General features: G+C 37.6%; 1 protein-coding gene across 2 annotated transcripts in view; it reads left to right on the top strand.

The window, feature by feature from the left end:
* The first annotated feature begins 1,453 nt into the window (after positions 1 to 1,453).
* The window catches only part of cmip (c-Maf inducing protein), a 124,002-nt gene continuing 105,922 nt past the window's right edge, over positions 1,454 to 19,533 (top strand). Inside the window, exon 1 of one of the 2 annotated variants that reach the window (XM_004913537.4) lies at positions 1,454 to 2,775. In XM_004913537.4, the coding sequence (XP_004913594.1) occupies positions 2,479 to 2,775 (297 nt within the window). In that variant the 5' untranslated portion in view covers positions 1,454 to 2,478. The remainder of the gene's footprint in view (positions 2,776 to 19,533) is intronic. The other variant, XM_002938136.4, reaches the window with a different exon arrangement.

Below are 19,533 nucleotides of genomic sequence, written 5' to 3'. Positions count from 1 at the left end.
AATACATTGACTGAGGCAGAGTTTAGTGAAATGTTACCACTCAGCTACTAGTAAAGCTTATTTTAGTGATATATTGATTACGTACCACTGTAAGACCGTACCTGCTACAGTCTGCATAAGGCAGGACATGTCTCTTTTTTTGCACAGATTTAATTAAAGGAGACTATAAGGAGTGGGACTTCTTGGAGGTGCCATGAGATCTGCATATAAAGCATAGCAAGGGACTACTGGGTGTTTAGGAAGCCATCAATTCAGGTTAGAATGCTCCCGTCTTCCTTTAACATGATAAGGCAGACATAATGGAAATACAGGTATTACTGATGTCACAGTTCCAGATTAAGTTACACACATTTTGAATAAACTTCCCAATTATAGTGGTCTTGCCAATAATGTCTGCATATTACCCAAGTTTGAAAGGATTGTGGCAGGGGTTCCCACATTTAATTGATGTATTGCAGTTCTACCTAAGTGTTACACTGCCAAAGAAATATAACTCTTTTGTATAAGACTGTAAGATAGAAGAAAGTGTTGCGTTTAAATGAACAACATCTGTTTCTCAGTCTTTGTATTAAAATTCTAATTGGAAAGTAAACAATTGGTTTAATGGACTTTAAATAATATATATGCGAAAGCTGTTTTGTGTAAAATGGATTACACATACCATTTTAGCTGACAATATCAGTCCTTTAGGACAAGCAAGCAGATCATACAGTGTATGGCCACCTTTAGGCACAGATTTACTAAGACACGGATGCTCGGAGCATTCATTCGAAAGCTCCGAGCGTATTTTCTGCGAATTTTTTGACGCCCTCACAACTTTTTCGTACGGAAAGGTTTTCCCGCTGTTTACAATCGTTCGGTACGAAAATTTTGTGACTTTCGGATCGCCAATATGATATTATCGTGACTAATGCGATTTTTTCGTAAGCATTTTCGCGATATTTGCGATCTTCAGAAATTTTCGTATCCAATCCGAATTTATCCCATTCGGGATTCAAACTCGTGATTTCATGAATCTGCCCCTTAGTCTTTAACTGTACTTTGTATATATTATTGTAATGTTCCCTGTTTGTTCTATTAATTTATTTATTTTTCTGCTGTTACAGTGCTGCATACATAAGTAGCACCATATAAACAAAAATATACATTGTTTGTCAGATCAGTCCTGTAACCAGGTATGTGTCTAAAAAAAATTAGAATATCAATACTTTATAAAAAGACCCCCAGTAAGAAGTAAATCTGTGAAAAGACCAATTTTTAGGCAACACACCTGAAGTAAAAATAAATGCAAGGAGGAGAGGGCCAAGCAGGAAGCACAGCCCTGTTATCATGCAGTGAGTGACAGGGCACATCAGAGTGCAAGTCCCGGACCCGCCCTGAGTATTTCTGGCCCTGCAATCTCCACATGCCATTCACTCACTGCATAGGTCACCCACCCGGAAGCGCAGGGATCACATGGATCTGCATCTATTTCTAAGTCTGTCTGTGCTGTTTTTAAAAAAAATCTTAGCGGAGAGACAAGTGGTACCATAACAAACGCCACATTCCTAGAGCCTCTCGCAGCCTGCAGGGGGGAAGGGGGGTCTCTGCTTGGTAACCAGAGATGATTAGCGAAACACATCGCATTAGCTGACACAGAGCTTTACGGAGAGGCTGTTTAAACAACGATGTCTAAGAACGTTAAGCAGGGCTCGTTCCAAATCCCCACTGATCAGGGATAAGTTCCTAATCAGCTGACCCTATTTATTTCCCCACACGCTATTATTCGCTTGTAACGAGATTGCGAAACATAATGTATGCGCTGATTTATGCTTATTGCAAGTTTGGACCGTGTTAACACGCTCAGGTGTTTTAAAAATGTCGGCCAGGATGTGCCCTACTCCTGTCCCCAACTCCCCCCCCCCTCCGCGTTCTCCTATTTATGACACCCTCCCCTGCAGCAGACACACAGAATGTGCATCCTGATCTGCTCGCTTCTGCCATTGACGTCATTGGCTAACCACATGACGCAGCGAGAGCCAATCAGAGGGAAGCAGCTCCTGCAATCTTTTAGCAATTGCTTCTCAGTGGCACACACACATACACATCCCCACACTCACACATATACACACACAAGCACAAATGAACACACACTAACACAGGCAATACACAGATACATGCAGGAAAAAAGGAAACAGAGCTCTGATCACAGACAAAGGGGACCCAAGGCAGGCTTCCCCTCACTGCTAAGATCTGGCTCTTGTTGCTTCACACCTTGGATAAAATATGGATTTAATTAAGTAGGACACTGGAATTCCCCAGCACCAGCTTCCTGGGGGGGACTGCTGAGATTTTAAGGCTTTTATTTTCTTTTTAGGGGTGGATTTTTTTAGGGGATCTGCTGTCTTCTGGCGTTCGGATTTTTGTCCCCTTCCTCTCTGCACTCTTTGTTGTTGGGATTTAATAAAAGAAGGAATATATCCAGTCTCACTGGCTGCCATGGATTTTACTAACAGCTCATGTGGAGGCAGTGAGCACAGGCAGATAGAGGAGAACAAGCCACTGCTGGGGGAGATGTCTGCTACAGGGGGCAGTAAGATGGGAGCTGTACCATGTAGGAGATCCCTCCTGCACTTCAGTGGCATGAGGTATAAACTGCTCCAAGAAGGGGACATTCAGGTCTGCGCTATAAGGCACCCCCGGACCTTTCTCAGCAAGATCCTCACCTCCAAATTCCTAAGGAGGTGGGAACCTCATCACCTGACCCTGGCAGATAACAGCCTGACCTCAGCCACGGTAAGTCTGTTTGATGGTCTGTCACATACCAGGGGTGTCCAGTCAGCAGCCAGCATCCCTACCAGTCTAGGCAGGATTCTGGGAGTTGTAGTGTAGCAGCTGTGGAGAGCAGTATTCCTGAATTGTACAGTAAAGTAGCAAAGATTATATATATATATATATATATATATATATATATATATCAGCAGCATTGTTTAACCATAGCTTTTACATGTGTGGTTGGAAATTGTTGAAGGTGTATTCATGTAAATGAGTGGGAGAAAGTCTCCTATTATGAACAGAAACCCTCCAAAGCCTCCCTTTATTGTGTTCAAAGATCAATAAAAGGGCTTTGTATTTATTCAGCACTGTACGCTGCTGTTCATACAGAATGCAGGTGCACCAGCCATGCTGTAGCTAAGGTGGGCATTTCTGCATCACTGTATATACATTTTCAAGGCAACACTACCTTTAGACAATAATTCAACCTTGCAATTAGTTATTTAAGTTTATGAATATTGATATTACAAATAAAAGGTGTAAATATACTCTTTTGAATAGACTAGCAGTTTTTTTTTAACCAATAACAGAATTTCAGTTAATTTTACCTGGCAGTACAGGCACGTACGGTTTTTCTATAGTTTCCATTTATTGTTTTCAAGCTATATATTTTATCCCTACATTTATATATTTTGTGTGTTTTTCTTTGGTGTTCCTACTATCTATTTTGCCACATGCAACTGACTAATTTAGGCAGGAGGTGGGTGTATAGTTATGGCAAGTTGCCCATTATCAGATAATGCCCATGAATCTGTGTACAGCATGAGCAGGGGATGCAATGCAGCACAACACAACAGTGGGATCCATCAGGCATACAGTATATCGTATGGTTGGAAACATATTTCAAGAAACCTAGCTCTTATTATTGTACATATACTCACAATTGAGGGGCCTTCATAGCTCTTTATTCCAAGGAATAAATGCTAAATTGAGAACTCCATTGTAGAGATCTTGCTTTAGTTGCACCAAATGTTGTCCTTACTTTTTTAGTGTAATCATGATGTGGTTCTTTTGTACTTTTATTTTGGGTACTTTTTGTATTTACAATAAAATATGCAAGTTGAAGTACAATGCAACCCCCCATAACTGACATACTGCAGTGTCACTAAATAGATTTAAAAATTGATACTATTTGTATTGAAAATACAAGATATGATATTTTAAGTATGCTAGTGAATAAGTATTGAACTTATTATAAAAATATATATGTCTGACAAATTTGCACACTATTACACAATTGATTGCAGCAGTAGCAGCAGCTCTTGTGTGTAGATGGAAGCAGGGATCTCCATTTTGCTTCGTAGCCAACAGTAGCTTAGAATACAATACAGAGGCCTACTTTTCATTGAAAGCAAATGGCTTAGAAAAGTATATAGGTGCACACATTTTCTTCTTACACTGCATTGGCTGTCTCTGATGTATTTTTCAGCATTTTTATTTGAGACCTTAAAAGCTGTAGTGGCTACTTCAAATTTCATTATGTATTGTGGTTTTGTAGCTTGAGTAAGAAGTGGAATGAAGAGGTCACGCTTCTCCTCTTAAAGGCAAAACAGTAAGAACTGCAGAACTGCTATGCTATTTATGTGGCAAAGCACAAAAATATTATATATTGAGTATCTACTGATAATAATACGATAAGCATTTGAATTTGCGCCCATAATAATCTTCCATTTGTTCTTGTTGCTTACTTTTAATCTTTTATCATTTGCACAGGAATACAGTTTATTGCCAACATACATTTAGGAGCCCAAGTAGCTGCATCAGAAACCTTTAAAGGGTTCAGTAATAAGCAGGGCCCACTTTACCTCCTTTCTCATTTATTATATTATGATGTATGTTCCCTATTCCTGTTGTACAGCACTGCAATAAATGTACAATAACTAGTTGCCAGTTAGATCAGAAAGCAATGTACTATGGCAGAGCTTTTCAGCTTTTCACACGTAGTGGGCCAATGACTTTGTCATTCTGCATATTTTAAGGTCAGATTATACCAAAATGTTGATGTCGTAAAAAGATGTCTGTTAAGCGACTGGACCACTCTTTGGATAGCCCTGTACTTTTTGACCGCAAGAATGGAAGCTTGTTTATGAAACATTCTTAGAACTGAATGGTGATTTTTTTATTTTAAACATTTTTTAAAAATTACTATATATATGCATCATGATCAACGTTCCCTCTAATTTCTTCTCAGCTGTGTGGTCAAAAAATTTCTTCTTTTCACACAAAATTCTTTGTGCACACCACAAATTATTGCACGCACACAAACAGACAGCTTAGAGGGAACATTTATCATGATTTGTATTTCAATAGGCACTACAGAGAAGCACAGGCATTTACCCCCTTTGTAATAAAAGGCATATAGTTTGCACAAGTACAGTAACCACAGCAATCAATGAGATGTCCGTTTTTAAACAGGTAACCAATAAATGCTCCCTGCTGATTGGTTGCTATAGATAGGTGATTAAAAAATATTGCAAACTAGACTTCTTATATTACATAACCCCCTTGGTCCCTTGGAATTAAGGGGAAATTATGTCCCCTTTTTTTCTTGTCTTAACTTAAAAAATAAATATAAATACATTTTTTAGATGGACTTAACTTATTTTACTGATCAAGAGAAAACCATGTCAATCTCTGCTGTATTGGGGACTAATTTGTCAATATATATATAATTGCACCAGAATTCCTAGTCAAGCACACATTGATGGGAAAACATGTGTCGGAAGCTTTGGGGGGGGGGGTGGGTGGGGGGGGGCAGCAGCCCTTGGGTGCCTATATAATTAAAAAAAGGAAGTGACACCTCAGTGACTTATAATATCCTTATATTTTACAATTGGGATACATTATTTGCTATATACATTTATGTATACTGAATGAGCCCATGTAAGAGGGGTATATTTTCATACCTTATTATATATGTGGTGACTGTGCTAGAAATATGAGCAGGCCTTCTAGGTATAAACTTCTTGCTTGAAGCCATTTTAATTTCCCAGACTGAACAACACTTTTAAAATCATGTACAGGTATCGGACCCCTTATCCGGAAACCCGTTATCCAGAAAGTTCCGAATTACGGAAAGCCTGTCTCCCATAGACTCCATTATAAGCAAATAATTCAGAATTTTAAAACTGATTTCCTTTTTCTATGTAGAAATAAAACTGTACCTTGTAATGGATCCCAATTAAGATATAAATAATCCTTATGGGATGCAAAACAATCCTATTGGGTTTAATTAATGTTTTATTGTTTTTTTAGTAGACTTAAGGTATTGAGATCCAAATAACGGAAAGACCCCTTATCCGGAATACCCTTGGTCCCGAGCATTCTGGATAATGGGTCCTATACCTGTACATCATTTACTGAGTGCAAATTTGTGCTAGAGCAGTTTATTTTGGTGGATAGGGTTGGCATTATTTTACTTTGACTTGTAGCCTTAAAAAATATGTTGTGCTGTTATTGTGTCAGTTGTGCCTATGTGGTTGCATTGCCTTCACTGGTGTTTGCAGAAAATGTTTTGGGCAGACATAGCAATATTACTGGAAACTTATCACCACAAGAATTTTTCTTTGGAAGCTCAAATTGGTTGTGTGAAATATTATGCCCATTTTGTTTTCCTGGTTACGATAAAGATCATCTCTTCTCTGGCTGACAGTTATTCATTTGATGTCGACACTACATTTCCACTGGGTTTTATCTGACAGATTATGACTAAATATGGTAAGCCTATCACATTAAGAACGTGCAAATTGCAAAACTCAGTCCAGATCCAAACTAAATAGGTGCTTTTCTCAAGTTAATAATGTCACTAGGGACATATTCCTATGCAATTATATCCCATGCAATCTAAACACAGATAGTAATAAACAACTGTTAATCATAGTTTTCTATGATAACAATAAAAACAAACAATGCCAGGTGTCAAATTAGAGATGCTTTCATTTCACAGAGCAAATTTGGGCTAGGTAACCATTTAGATTATTTGGGGAGAGGGGGTGTATATATAAAGAGGTGTTTGAATGAAAAAGTAGGAAAAGTTTGCTTCTTTTTTGTAATCCTTTGCATCATCATTTAGGCATAATAGTTAGGCATAACCCCGCCATTCATAACCTTACCAATGCTGCACTGTGCTTTCTCCATTAGTGTGCATTGCATGTTAATGTAACATGGATAGGGTCACAGCTTTCATATGAAGAAAGCTAATGAACTTCAGGTATAATGAGATTCAATTATTTTATCATATTCAGTTCCCCAAAAACTCTTGAGAATTACGAGACGCCATGCAGCTTCCTGGTCTGTTGCCTCTCCTGTTAGTCTTTTGGGCCATTCTGTGCCTGTCTCGAGATGTATCACCCAATGTAAATAGACCAACGGAACCTGAAACTACACCAGGCAGTTATTGTTCTGTTTGAGCGCCTTTTGTCTAATTTCGATGTTGAGATTGTCAAACATTAGAATTTTACTTCTGAGAGATTAAATCAGTTTTAAATTGGGTGCTCATTATGGGCCTAAAAGTCATCTTGAATCCATACAAACTAAATGGGCCCAGTCATAAAAAGCTATTTGGAGCTATATTTGTCCATGACAATATATTTGTTTAAGGTACTTTAAAACCAGAACATGACTATGGAGTAGCAAATGAAAACCACCTAGTAAGTGCACATTAGCAGAGACCACCGAGCCTTTTATATTTCCTGCAGAGATTAAGCTGTAAAATGAGATGCTGAGCTGGAAGATAGAGATGTTGGTGCAGCACCTACAGTAGCCATGGAGACACTATGGTTCCTTTGGGCCTGCTTTTTCTTAATGAAGCCTTGCTTTATTAGAGCACCAAACAAAATACCATGCATGCTAACATTTACTTAGAAAATGTCATGTAATTATTACATCATCTTTTGCCATTTGCCAGGATATACTTGAACACCACAAAAAGACTACATTTGAAATCTATCAGGCACCCAAGGGGTTTAGAAAAACGCCAAGCCCACAGACTCGATCACATCCTGTTTTCATTATCGTAGCTGTTATACAGAGTCTTCTGTTTTCCACTTGCAGAAAACACAAAGCCTTCTCGCTTCTCTCTCAGGACTGGTGTCCCAGCAGTACATTTTTAATATTCGTACTCTTCATTTGCCAGATAACTGCTTGCTTGGGGACAAAAACCTGATCTACTCCCTGAGGGAGAAAAGGATGCTTGTTATGTAAACATGTTGAAAGCTATAAAATCAGATACGTTTTGTATAGCCAGCGCATCAAAATTATTTATCTCAAACATATTTAATCAGTGTGTGTGTATGTATGTTTGTGTATATATACGTTTTACTGTATTGGGAGATCAGCATTATTTGCTGATGGGCACAAAAAAAACAGTAAAAAACTTAAAGGGAAAAATTGTTTATAGTTTGACTTCATTAGTCAAACAACCCAGAGAATGTTGCATACTTAATTGTTTACAACGTAAGAGATATTGCTTTTTTGCGTCTGTTACTACCCCGGGAAAGACATATCCCTTAAGGCAATAGGATGAATCACATAACTGGGATTGACATCAGTGGGGAACAAAATCCAACCCTCTTCTATTTATAAAGTTGTGTTTTTGCAAATATTAAGAAAAGATGTAATGGTACTGAATAAAACAATGACTATTTTATTGCAGCTAAATTTAGTGATGATTAGTGATTAGTGATTAGTGCAAATGAATATTATGTAAATGTAAAACTAATGGTACATATAAAAACTTGATCCTGAGCTGATGCTCACTGAAGACAGGGGAGAGGTAATGTGGAAAATCAATAGTGTAGCTTTATGGATATGCATTAAAATCATGACAGTTACAAACAGGCACATAAAGTAGGGGAGCATGCTACACAAATGTTGCTGCCAAAAGCCATTTCTCAAAGGCTCTAGCACTACCTCTACACATTTTGTGTGTGTATCTATCTATCTATCTATCTATCTATCTATCTATCTATATATATATATATCTATATATGAGGAAGCAGAGAGCCGCACACACAGGGACTTTGCAAAAAGATAAAGCATTTATTGATAAAGACCCAACGTTTCGAGCACTAACGGTGCTCTTCCTCAGGGTAAAACCAGGAAGAAGCACTGTTAGTGCTCGAAACGTCGGATCTTTTTCAATAAATGCTTTATCTTTTTGCAAAGTCCCTGTGTTGCCAGCACCCAGGGCTTTTGATCTTTTGGATGGTGTGCTCCATTTTTTACTAGTGTAAATGCAAAAATAGAAAGGCGTATTACTCATGTAGAAAGTTCATTACTCAATGTTTCGGTCTCACACAGAAACCTTCATATATTTTTTTTGTATGCTTTAAAACTTGGTTTGTTAATGAGCTTAATCTTTTGTGGATTTTATTTTGGCAAATTTAGAAATGTTGGATTTGGTGTAACCCTAAGTAGAGGCTGGAAAGCGAACAAGGTATACGAGGTAGTTATTACATTTATTTCACCAGTGGCTTTAAAGGACAAGGAAAGTCAAAATCCATTAAGCACACTATTAAATAGTACTACTATTGCTGTGTAAAAACGCTATATTTCTGGCTTGCCTAATGAAAGATTTACAGAGATACACTTGTTTCAGTGAACGGCCCCACCATGTTTAAAAAGGGATGCCCATACCGTTTCCCTCACCATCTCTACTGCGCATGCATCCTCAACAACCCCCCCCCCCCCCGTCTGTGGCATATTCTGCTTTACACTGTGCAGAACCCAGTGCAGAACGCAGCCCCCCCCCGCTCCGCTCCAATCCCCGCTCCGGTCTTGGTCCACCAGCACCCCCCAGCTCCCCACTCACCGCTGTTCGCTGTTTACTGCTCCCCTTGCTCCCTCCTGTCTGGCTGTGGCATATCCAGTGCAGAACGCAGCCCCCCCCCGCTCTGCTCCAATCCCTCCTCCAGGCTTGTTCCACCAGCACCCGCCCCTGTTATTTTCAAGTAACATTTTTGTTATAAAATTTTGCTAATATGTTATGAAGTACTTTTACAGCAATGACACGGCACCCAAAGAGTAAAGCTTTAGAGTGTACCATCTTTAGGTTTTCTCTTTTAGGATCAGAGACACAGCCTTTTAGGATTAAAATATTTTCCCTTATCCTAACATGCGGCTGTTCTATCTTAGGATCTGAAGTGAGTGAAACCATGTAGGATTAAAATGTGCCCAGCGAGTTTAGATGAGAACATTAGTACATCTTCTGTTTGAGCAGGCCTCAGGGGCCTCTCCTTTCCCAAAGAAACCTTCTTGGAACATTTCATACACTAAGAGGACCTGCATATTCACAGATGTACTTTTATTTGGAGTTATTACAACAATATAGTAAACACAGCAACCATTATACATCTCGGTACTATAGACAATTATTTCTGTGACTTACTTATTACTCTATTGTAATTGCTGCTAGCTTAGTCAAGCTGTCAGCCAATACATTATATATTATTATGCCAAATACTAAAAGTAGTTTTCATGTGTAACCTAAAGTATGCAGCTTTAAAGTGGTCAGGGATAAAACCAGAACATTCTCAATCCAATGTCAAGTGGCAACTCCGATGGAGGATGTATCCAGTTTATTAGTATGGCAGAATGCCAAGTGAAGATGTCTATTTAAAAGGGTGGTTCAACTTTAAGTTAACTTTTAGTATGTTAGAATGGCTGATTCTTAGCAGCTTTTTAGTTGGTCTTCATTTTTTATTTCTAATAGTTTTTGAATTATCTGACTTTTTCTCTGTAAAGCTACAATTCTATTGTTATTGTTACTTTTTATTACTTATCTTTCTATTCAGTCCTTCTCTTAATCATTTTCCAGTCTCTGCCTGGTTGCTAGGGTAATTTGGAGCTGCTGAACAAAAAGCTAAATCATTCAAAAACCAAAAGAAATAAAAAGTGAAGACCAATTGCAAATCAGAATATCAAGCTCCATGTCATACTAAAAGTTAATTTTAAGGTGAACAACCCCTTTAATCTGCATTGGTCAGTTGCTAAATATGCTGTGATTAGCCATTGCAGCTGCTTAGCCCAGCATTATGTGGCTGTATCTTGCATTATTTTTTGTTAAAAGGCAACAAAATTCCAGGGCTAAAGCCACATGTGTTAATTTAAGTATAGGAACGTATTTTGAGCTTGCCTTTATCCACAGGCCGAGAATCCACCACTTGTGGCATACATGTGTGTGGCAAATATCTTTTATGTTTTCACATAAGCTGAATTTGTAGATTGCCATAGAGTGGCTTCAGAGTTTCACTTAGAGACAGTTGCATCCTGAAGAAATAGTTTTACCTTCAACAAAATAATTTTTGTAAAGTAATATTGCTCAAACTGTAGTATAAGGTCCCTTTTGGGGCTCGTTTGCAGCTCAGGTTAGACCTGAATGAAGTACTTGCTTCTAGTGAATGATAAATGAAAATACATAGCTTGGTATGGGTACTGTTACAGGGAAGAGGATTTTAGTTATTTTTGGCTCTTACCCCCTTCAATGTCCAGAATTGGGTAAGCTCCCCCATCTTTAGCTATAACAAGGTTACACACTCATTAAAATGTTATTGTATCAGTAATTGGTCCATAGTTACAAGAATATCTTAAACAGCAGTAGAAAGGAATAATTTAGAAATATAACTTGAACCTCGTCCTAGGTGAGTAAAAGGGCATGCTGCACAAATCTCATTCAGTAGCCCCCCACCGGCCATTGCTAGGGGCCCATGGGTTACACACAGGCCAGTTCCTTCTTGGTAAGGACTGGCGCTCATTGCATACAAGTGTACCAGTACATGGCTAACAAATCCTACTCTGGACACGCAAAGTAGTTAGAATGGTTAGCTGATATGAAATGTTTCCTTAGTGTTGGTCAAAAATACTGGAATTTACTTACTACTCCATTCTGTGAGTGGCAGGCTTTAGAAACGATTTTGGAAGGTATATTAAAGGCTTTATTTATTTTATCATTATTTTTCATTAATAAGATATATAATTAATACTAATTATTAATATTATTAATAGTTAGGAATACTTTTGATATATAAAACATTAATAATAGATATACATTTTTTTGTGGATAGTTATTTTTAACACCTGCTGTTAAATATTGCAAATAATTCATTATAGCTACCACATGTAAGCACTAAAATATTAGATATGTTGTAAATGTAAACTCAATTTGTATGTAAATGAGTAAAGCAGCTAGTAATCCTCTGGAAATCATGTCACACTATGGCAAGAAAGGGGTGGCCCTGCATGTTGCAAACTCCTGAAAATAGAAGAAAATGATATTGACAGTGAACAGTTGTTTGTGCATAGTTTACTTTTCTAAATAGAATTTAAATGCCCCTTTATTCTTACTCTTTAACTTATATATATAATAATATATTCATACAGAGTAAAAATGCCTACGAAGAAATTCTGAGAACTGTGCTTTGAATATATTGTTGTTGTGCACTGGAAGTTCTGAATAAAGTGTGATAAAACAATACAGGGTATAATTATTACATTTTTATTGCCATATTGAAAAAGCCTTTTATTTTTAAATACTACTCAAAATGTTTAGCTATTTAAAAGGCTTGTTGATGTTAAAGTAAATTTATGTATGTTGTAAAGAGGGCTTTTCTGAGACAATATGTAATTGGTCTTCATTTTTTATCATTTGTGTTTTTTTAATTATTCAGCTTTTTGTTCCCAGCTCTCCAGGTAGCTATGTGGTTGCCAGGGTCCAAATGACCCTAGCAGCGAGACAGTGGTATAAGATTTTTTTTTTTAAATGTTTCTTTGTTTACTTCCTGTTTTTCATAATATCCAGGTGGGTAGGGGCCTGGAATAGCATTGTGCATAGGCTGGGAGCAGTGCACAAAGGAGGCATAGCTTTATTCAGATTGCAGTAACTTTTGTCTGTCAATGCCAACCTCCTGGAAATCTGCAAAACACAAAGGGCAGGCTGCAAGCAAAATTGTCATGGCTATGGAAACATGGTGTAACGAGATATGGGGTCCATATAATCTCCATACCTTAAATCTACTAAAAAATCACGTAAACATTAAAGCCAGTAGGATTGTTTTGCCACTAAAAAGGATTATTATATCATATATCAAGTACAGGTATCGGACCCCTTATCCGGAAACCTGTTATCTAGAAAGCTCCAAATTACAGAAAGCCCGTCTCCCGTAGACTCCATTTGAATCAAATAATTCAGAATTTTAAAACTGATTCCCTTTTTCTATTTAGAAATAAAACACTACCTTGTCATTGATCCCAACTAAGATATAAATAATCCTTATTGGATGCAAAACAATCCTATTGGGTTTAACCGTTTTACTGCCAGACGTTTTGGTCAAAGCGGAACTTGTATTGCCAGACAGTTTTTGAACATTTTGCACTGTTTGCACTTTAGAGGCCTTTCCTCGGGGGGACTTTTAGTTTACCCAGGAAAACAATATATAGTTTTTTTCAGAACAACCTAAGCTTTCAAAATATGGTATAATTTTTGTGTAATTCCAATTCTAACAAGATATAGGCTTCTAAATGTCTAAAAAATGCAAAAAAAAATCTAATTTTCCATAATATAAACACACATACTAGAAACAAAAATGATTTTATGCACGAATATACAACTGATTTGGAAAGTCCCATGTCTCCTGAACGTGCCAATACCAAATATATGTAGTTTTATGGAGATTTGTCACTTGTATAGGTCAAAAACTGCCAGCAGTACACTACCAAATTTCCAAAGCACTGCTCCAGAAAGCTGCATACTTTAGATTTCAAGGCCAAAAATTCCACTAACAGAAGGTTTATCCCAGAAAATTGTACATTTTTGGAAAGAACAGATTCTGGGGAATACAGAAAAGGCACAACTGTCTGTCTACTCCAAACTATCAAGTTATTGGTTTTTATCAAAATTTGCGATTTTTTTTTTTTTTTAAAAAATCGCTTCAAAGCGTCCAGTCTATAGTATCTTATCTCCTACAGGTCATAAAGTAACCAAATAAAACACCCTAAATATGAATGCCAGGGGTCCACTGAACAGTTTGATGCCCAATATGTATAGGTTTACTTAAGTATGTGGCATGTAGGGGCCCCAATGTGAACATACCCCCATATGATCTATCATTTCTGTCATTTCAGCTCCTGCAAAATCAACACATTACATCATTATATGTGGGATAAAGCTAGTAAAAAGTACGCTCACCCCAGAAAGTCATATATTTTTGGAAAGTACACATTCCCCCGAATCTAAAATGGGTACCCGTGTCTTTCTACTCCAAAGTACCAAGCCGCACAGCTTTTCTAAAGTTAGCAATTTTGATGACATTTCCAAAAATCCCCTCAAAGCTTCCAGTTTGCAGCATCTTATCTCCCACATAGCATTAGGTACCAAGATAAAACACCCTAAATTTGAACACCAGGGGTCCACTGAATAGTTTGATGCCCAATATGTATAGGTTTACCTAAGTATGTGGCATGTAGGGGCCCCAATGTGAACATACCCCCATATGATCTATCATTTCTGTCATTTCAGCTCCTGCAAAATCAACACATTTACATCCTTTATGTGGGATAATGCTACAAAAAAGTACACTCACCCCAGAAAGCCATATATTTTTGGAAAGTACACATCCCCCTGAATCTATAATGGGTAAACATTTGCTCCAAAGTACCAAGCTGTAAAGCTTTCCTAAGTTTGCAGATTTATATGACATTTAGAAAATCGCATAAAAATTTAGCAATTTGCCGCATTTATCTCTCACAATTTCTTGATAAAGATCAGATAAAGGCAAATCACCCCAAATAGGAACACCTAAGGTCTACTGAACAGTTTGATGCCCAATATGCATAGATATACCAAAGTCTGTGGTATGTACTGAACCCAAAATGAAAATAGCGCATAAGGATTTCTCGCCTGCCAGCTCAGCTTTTGCACACAGAGCCCCCTGTCAGTGTATTATGTGCCGAAACTTCCCCTAACTATACAGAGACCCCCACAAAACCATATATTTTTGGAAAGTACACATTCTGACAAATCCAACATGGGTAAAGAGTCCTTTCTACACCAAAGTACCAATCTGCAAAGCTTTCCTAAAGTTATTGGTTTTTATGACATTATGCCGCCACTGCAGAGAGAAGCCTTTAAATGCCAACGACGTATGGGACATGTCGTTGACATTTAAGCCCTTTTACTGCCACAACGTATCCCATACGTCATTGGCAGTAAAAAGGTTAATTAATGTTTTATTGATTTTTTTAGTAGACTTAAGGTATTGAGATCCAAATTGCAGAAAGACCCCTTATCCGGAATACCATTAGTTCCGAGCATTCTGTCCTATACCTGTACAAGGTACTGTTTTATTATTACAGAGAAAAAGGAATCATTTTTACAAATTTTAATTATTTGATTTATTTGAAAATGAAGTCTTTGGGAGATAGATTTCCCATATTTCAGAGCTTTCTGAATAACAGGTTTCCAATAACGTATCCCATGTACCTGTACTCTGAAACAGAAAAGCAGTAGTTTTCCCCTAACATATAATTGCATATAGTCATACATAAATACACACAAATCTGTTAAAGTTGATCTAAATCCTAATAGAATAATAAATGCAGACTTACTTAGTGTGTTATACCTGTGGCTGCTGAGCTAAAAAGCCCTAGTAGTAACAGGCTAAAACTGCTAACAAGGAAAAAATAGAAAATATATGAACTGTCATGCTCTTATGTATCTATCTTCAAGTTTGTGAATTTGAGTTTGTTTTTCTAAATCGAATAAACTATCATATCGAATTATTTATTAATAAGGAAAACTGATTTAAATAAAGAGACTCTCGAAAAACTCAAAAAATTAACATTTTATTGAAACTTGGAAGCTTTTAGATGGCAAATTTTTACATTCAAGTTTTCAGGTTTTTTTGCACTTAATAAATACCAGACATTTGAGTTTCAAACCATAACCTGAATTTGAGCTTTTTTAAGCACAAAAAAAAAATCAAACTGGACCGCTTATAAAACACCCTCTAAAAGTGCATATTGGAGCACTCTTAGTAAGTCTGCATTTGGGTTAAAACATATTTATAGTCTCCATTCACTTTTCTCATAGATTAAACGAAAATGTCAGAGTGGGCCATGAATTGAAGTTAATTTTGGAGCAGTATTTTTGAACAAAGGCACGGATATGAGAGGAAGTGTGTTATGAAATACTTGTTTTACTGCGTGTCAGCTTATCTCTCTAGTGTCTAACATATCAACTGTTAGGCCTCAGTCTGTCTTTATTTTTTCCTTTCTAATTTCCTTTATGGAACATTTGCATTTTCCCTTTTTATGGCCGTCATGCGACTATGACAATTGTTAATGTAACAATTTTCCTTTAAATCTGGGGCCGTGAAGGGAACCCTGGAGGTACCACCTGGTCAGGAGGTGCCAGTAGCTTTAGGGTTTCCCTTTATTAATAGACACACCAGCACTCTATTTGGAACAGAAGACAGGAATGAGTGACTGGTGCCACTTGCATGTTTTGATGCAAGTAACTTTAAAGGGGTTTAACGTGCAACTAACCACAGAGATAATTGCAAGCGCCTGTGATCGGGAATAAGCTAGTTTGTTTAATTAGCTCTGTTTTTACCTTTATATATTTAAAAAATAACATTTCTATAGTTTTTGCTGCTGCTTTGTTGTGACTTTAAAAGGGTACCATCATGATTTTTATGGTATACTTTTTATTTCTAAATTTCCCTGTTTACATAGCAAATAATTCACTGTACCATTTAAAATGTTATTCTTGAACCAACAAGTGTATTTTTTAGTTATAATATTGATGTGTAGGCGCCAACTCAGTACATTGTGCCTGATTCTAAGCTTTCAGAAAAAGCCAGCGCTACACATTAGAACTGCTTTCAGATAACCTATTGTGTCTTCTACTCCCATGTAATTGGAGGAATCCCAAGCCAGACTTGCATTTCTTAAGGTTACCATACACGGGCCGATTCTAGCTGCCGATATTGGTCCCTTAGACTGATTCATTTGAATTAGCCTGAATTCACCCGATATCGCCCACCTGTAGGTGAGGATAGGTGGGGATATCGGGAGAATATCGGCTCGTTTGGCGACCTCACCAAGCGATCGGATCTTAACGTGTATCGCCATTTTTACTACTGAGTGCTATTCTGGGATCTGGATATCTACTGGGAGCTGCTATCTTGCTGATCAGCTGCTGGAAGGGAAAGGGGGGGGTATGATCTAACTCCAACTTGTATTCCAGCAGTAAAGTGTGACTGAATGAATCAGAGCACAGGTCACATGGCTGTGGCACCCTGGGAAATAAAGAATATGGCTATCCCCGTCTGAAATTCCAAAATTAAATATAAAAAAAATCTGTAAAAGAAATTTCCAATGACAGTAGCCTTTTAAATAGTGCTAAAAATTGCTTTTAGCCATGTCTTTAGCATAATGGAAGGTTTGTGCTGATGCCACATACAGTAGGAGGTTGGCAGTGGGTGATTTGTTGTGCTGGAGATTTAGATTTTTTGTGGGTCACATTTTATCTGATCTTGTCCTGCAGCACCACTAGATTTTGTAGGATCCTACAAAAGCTGATATCCATAGGCAGTGATGTAAAGTCGGATCAGATAAAGTTGCATGCAGTGTTTTGTTCTTGTATCTACAGCTGACAATACAGCTGACAATCATTGTATTTCAATAAGTAAAAAAAATCTATCAGACACCATCAGATTTGTATCTTGTCACAGCGTGCAGCATTTCCTTCCTACAGGAGCCTTGTGTCGAAAGACAGTCCTTTTATGTATTTTATCCATATGAATATTTAGTTATTAGATCTGGTGTAATTACTTTGCACTAAGATGGTTCCAACTCCCTTTTCTGCATGCTAGTAAAGATTATTATGCTTTGCCATGCTATTATTGCATGGCAAAGTATAACTGGTAGGTGAATACTGTGAGAAACCGACATTAAATAGCAGAATACTGAGCACTGCCTATGGGCTTGGGTCAGTAATCTCAGATACCAGACATTTCAGCTATTCAGACCACTTTAGGACCCAACTTAATCATTCATGCCAGCTAAAGTAATCATATAAGCTACTCCAAGAAAACAACATGACGCAACCCCGTTGACATGTACTTGTTGTGGGAATTCACTATTTGTTCAGAGATTAAGCTTAATTCTGTAACTCCAATGTGGAAATGAAGGCCTGCTGAGGTAAAATCTACAGATGCCATGAAACAGGAGAGATTGATGTTTATGATTGTGCTGCTCTTGATCTCTTCTTTTGGAGATCATATTTTCCCCCAAAGGATACTTGAGCTAGAGGATTGTTCACTTTAGATATAAAAGTCTAGCAATGGCTTTGTTTCTCTAGACATATAACACAATCCAGATGTCCCTCATCTCTGGCGTTCTTTCAAAATATTTTTTTTTTCATCTAGATGGTTTTTGTTTAAACTTTTCTAGCATCAAGTCTAGAAATGATGCACGCATTTTAGTTAATCTTGGATATTTTATCTAAACTTAAGACCATATACCAGTACAACATTTTTGCCTTGTATTCAGTGTCTCGTGTTGGGGTTCCTTTGACATCTGTTTTTTTTGTAATAAAAATCCATTTTTTTTTCCAGTGCACTTTTAAAGACTCGTATTAAAAAAAAATTCCTACATCACTGTCTTTAAAAAATTGTCAATAATTGTCAATAATTGCCATGGGCTGAAAGGGTGATTTTTCTGACAGGGAGATAAAAGATATAAAAGACTTGGGGCTATATTCTAACAATGTCTTCTTTCATTTCTTTACTGTGTGCCTTAAAACTCTTAGGGGCTGATTTACTAAGACACGATTTCGAATCCGAATTGGAAAAATTCCGATTGGAAACGAACATTTTGCGACTTTTTCGTATTTTTTGCGATTTTTTCGGCGTCTTTACGATTTTTGCGTAAAAACGCGAGTTTTTCGGCGTCTTTACGAAAGTTGCGCAAAGTCGCGCCTTTTTCGTAGCGTTAAAACTTGCGCGAAACGTCGCGCCTTTTAAGTTTTAACGCTACGAAAAAGGCGCAACTTTGCGCGCAAGTGTTAACGCTACGAAAAAAACGCGACTTTGCGCAACTTTCGTAAAGACGTCGAAAAACTCGCGTTTTTACGCAAAAATCGTAAAGACGCCGAAAAACTCGCGTTTTTACGCAAAAATCGTAAAGACGCCGAAAAAATCGCAAAAATACGAAAAAGTTGCAAAATTACCGATCATTACGAAAAAAACGCAATCGGACGCATTCAGCCCGTTCGTGGGTTAGTAAATGTGCCCCTTAATGTGGTTCTGTTTTCAGTATACTTTACTTTGGATATTGGTTGGAAAGGGCCCTTCTCCTTCTTTGGCACATCAGTAAACACAATAACTGCACATACCTTCAGGCTTAGCACAACTCCCCAAAAGCGGATTGGGGGGTTACCTCTTCATAGTAAAGCCCTTCTTGAGACCCAGCATTTGGCCAGGAGTGCTGGCTGATGCCTTTATTCACAGGCCAAGAATCAGCCCCTTGGCTGGCATTAGCTTCCTTCCTTGCCTGTACCCAGAACCATAAAGCGCCAAAATGTTCCACAGCATATTTCATATTGTTGGACAATACATACTTCAATAAAATGTTTACCCCAAATACTGTTTTAACTTATCTCCAAGATGGCCTTTCAGGAGTATTCAGGAGAGCAAATAGACATTCTCTGCTAATCTGTCT

The sequence above is a fragment of the Xenopus tropicalis genome, chromosome 4 (genome assembly GCF_000004195.4).
Source record: "Xenopus tropicalis strain Nigerian chromosome 4, UCB_Xtro_10.0, whole genome shotgun sequence".
Lineage (NCBI taxonomy): Eukaryota > Metazoa > Chordata > Amphibia > Anura > Pipidae > Xenopus > Xenopus tropicalis.
The sequence above is the reverse complement of the archived record's forward strand: the minus strand, read 5'-3'. Positions and strand labels throughout refer to the sequence as shown.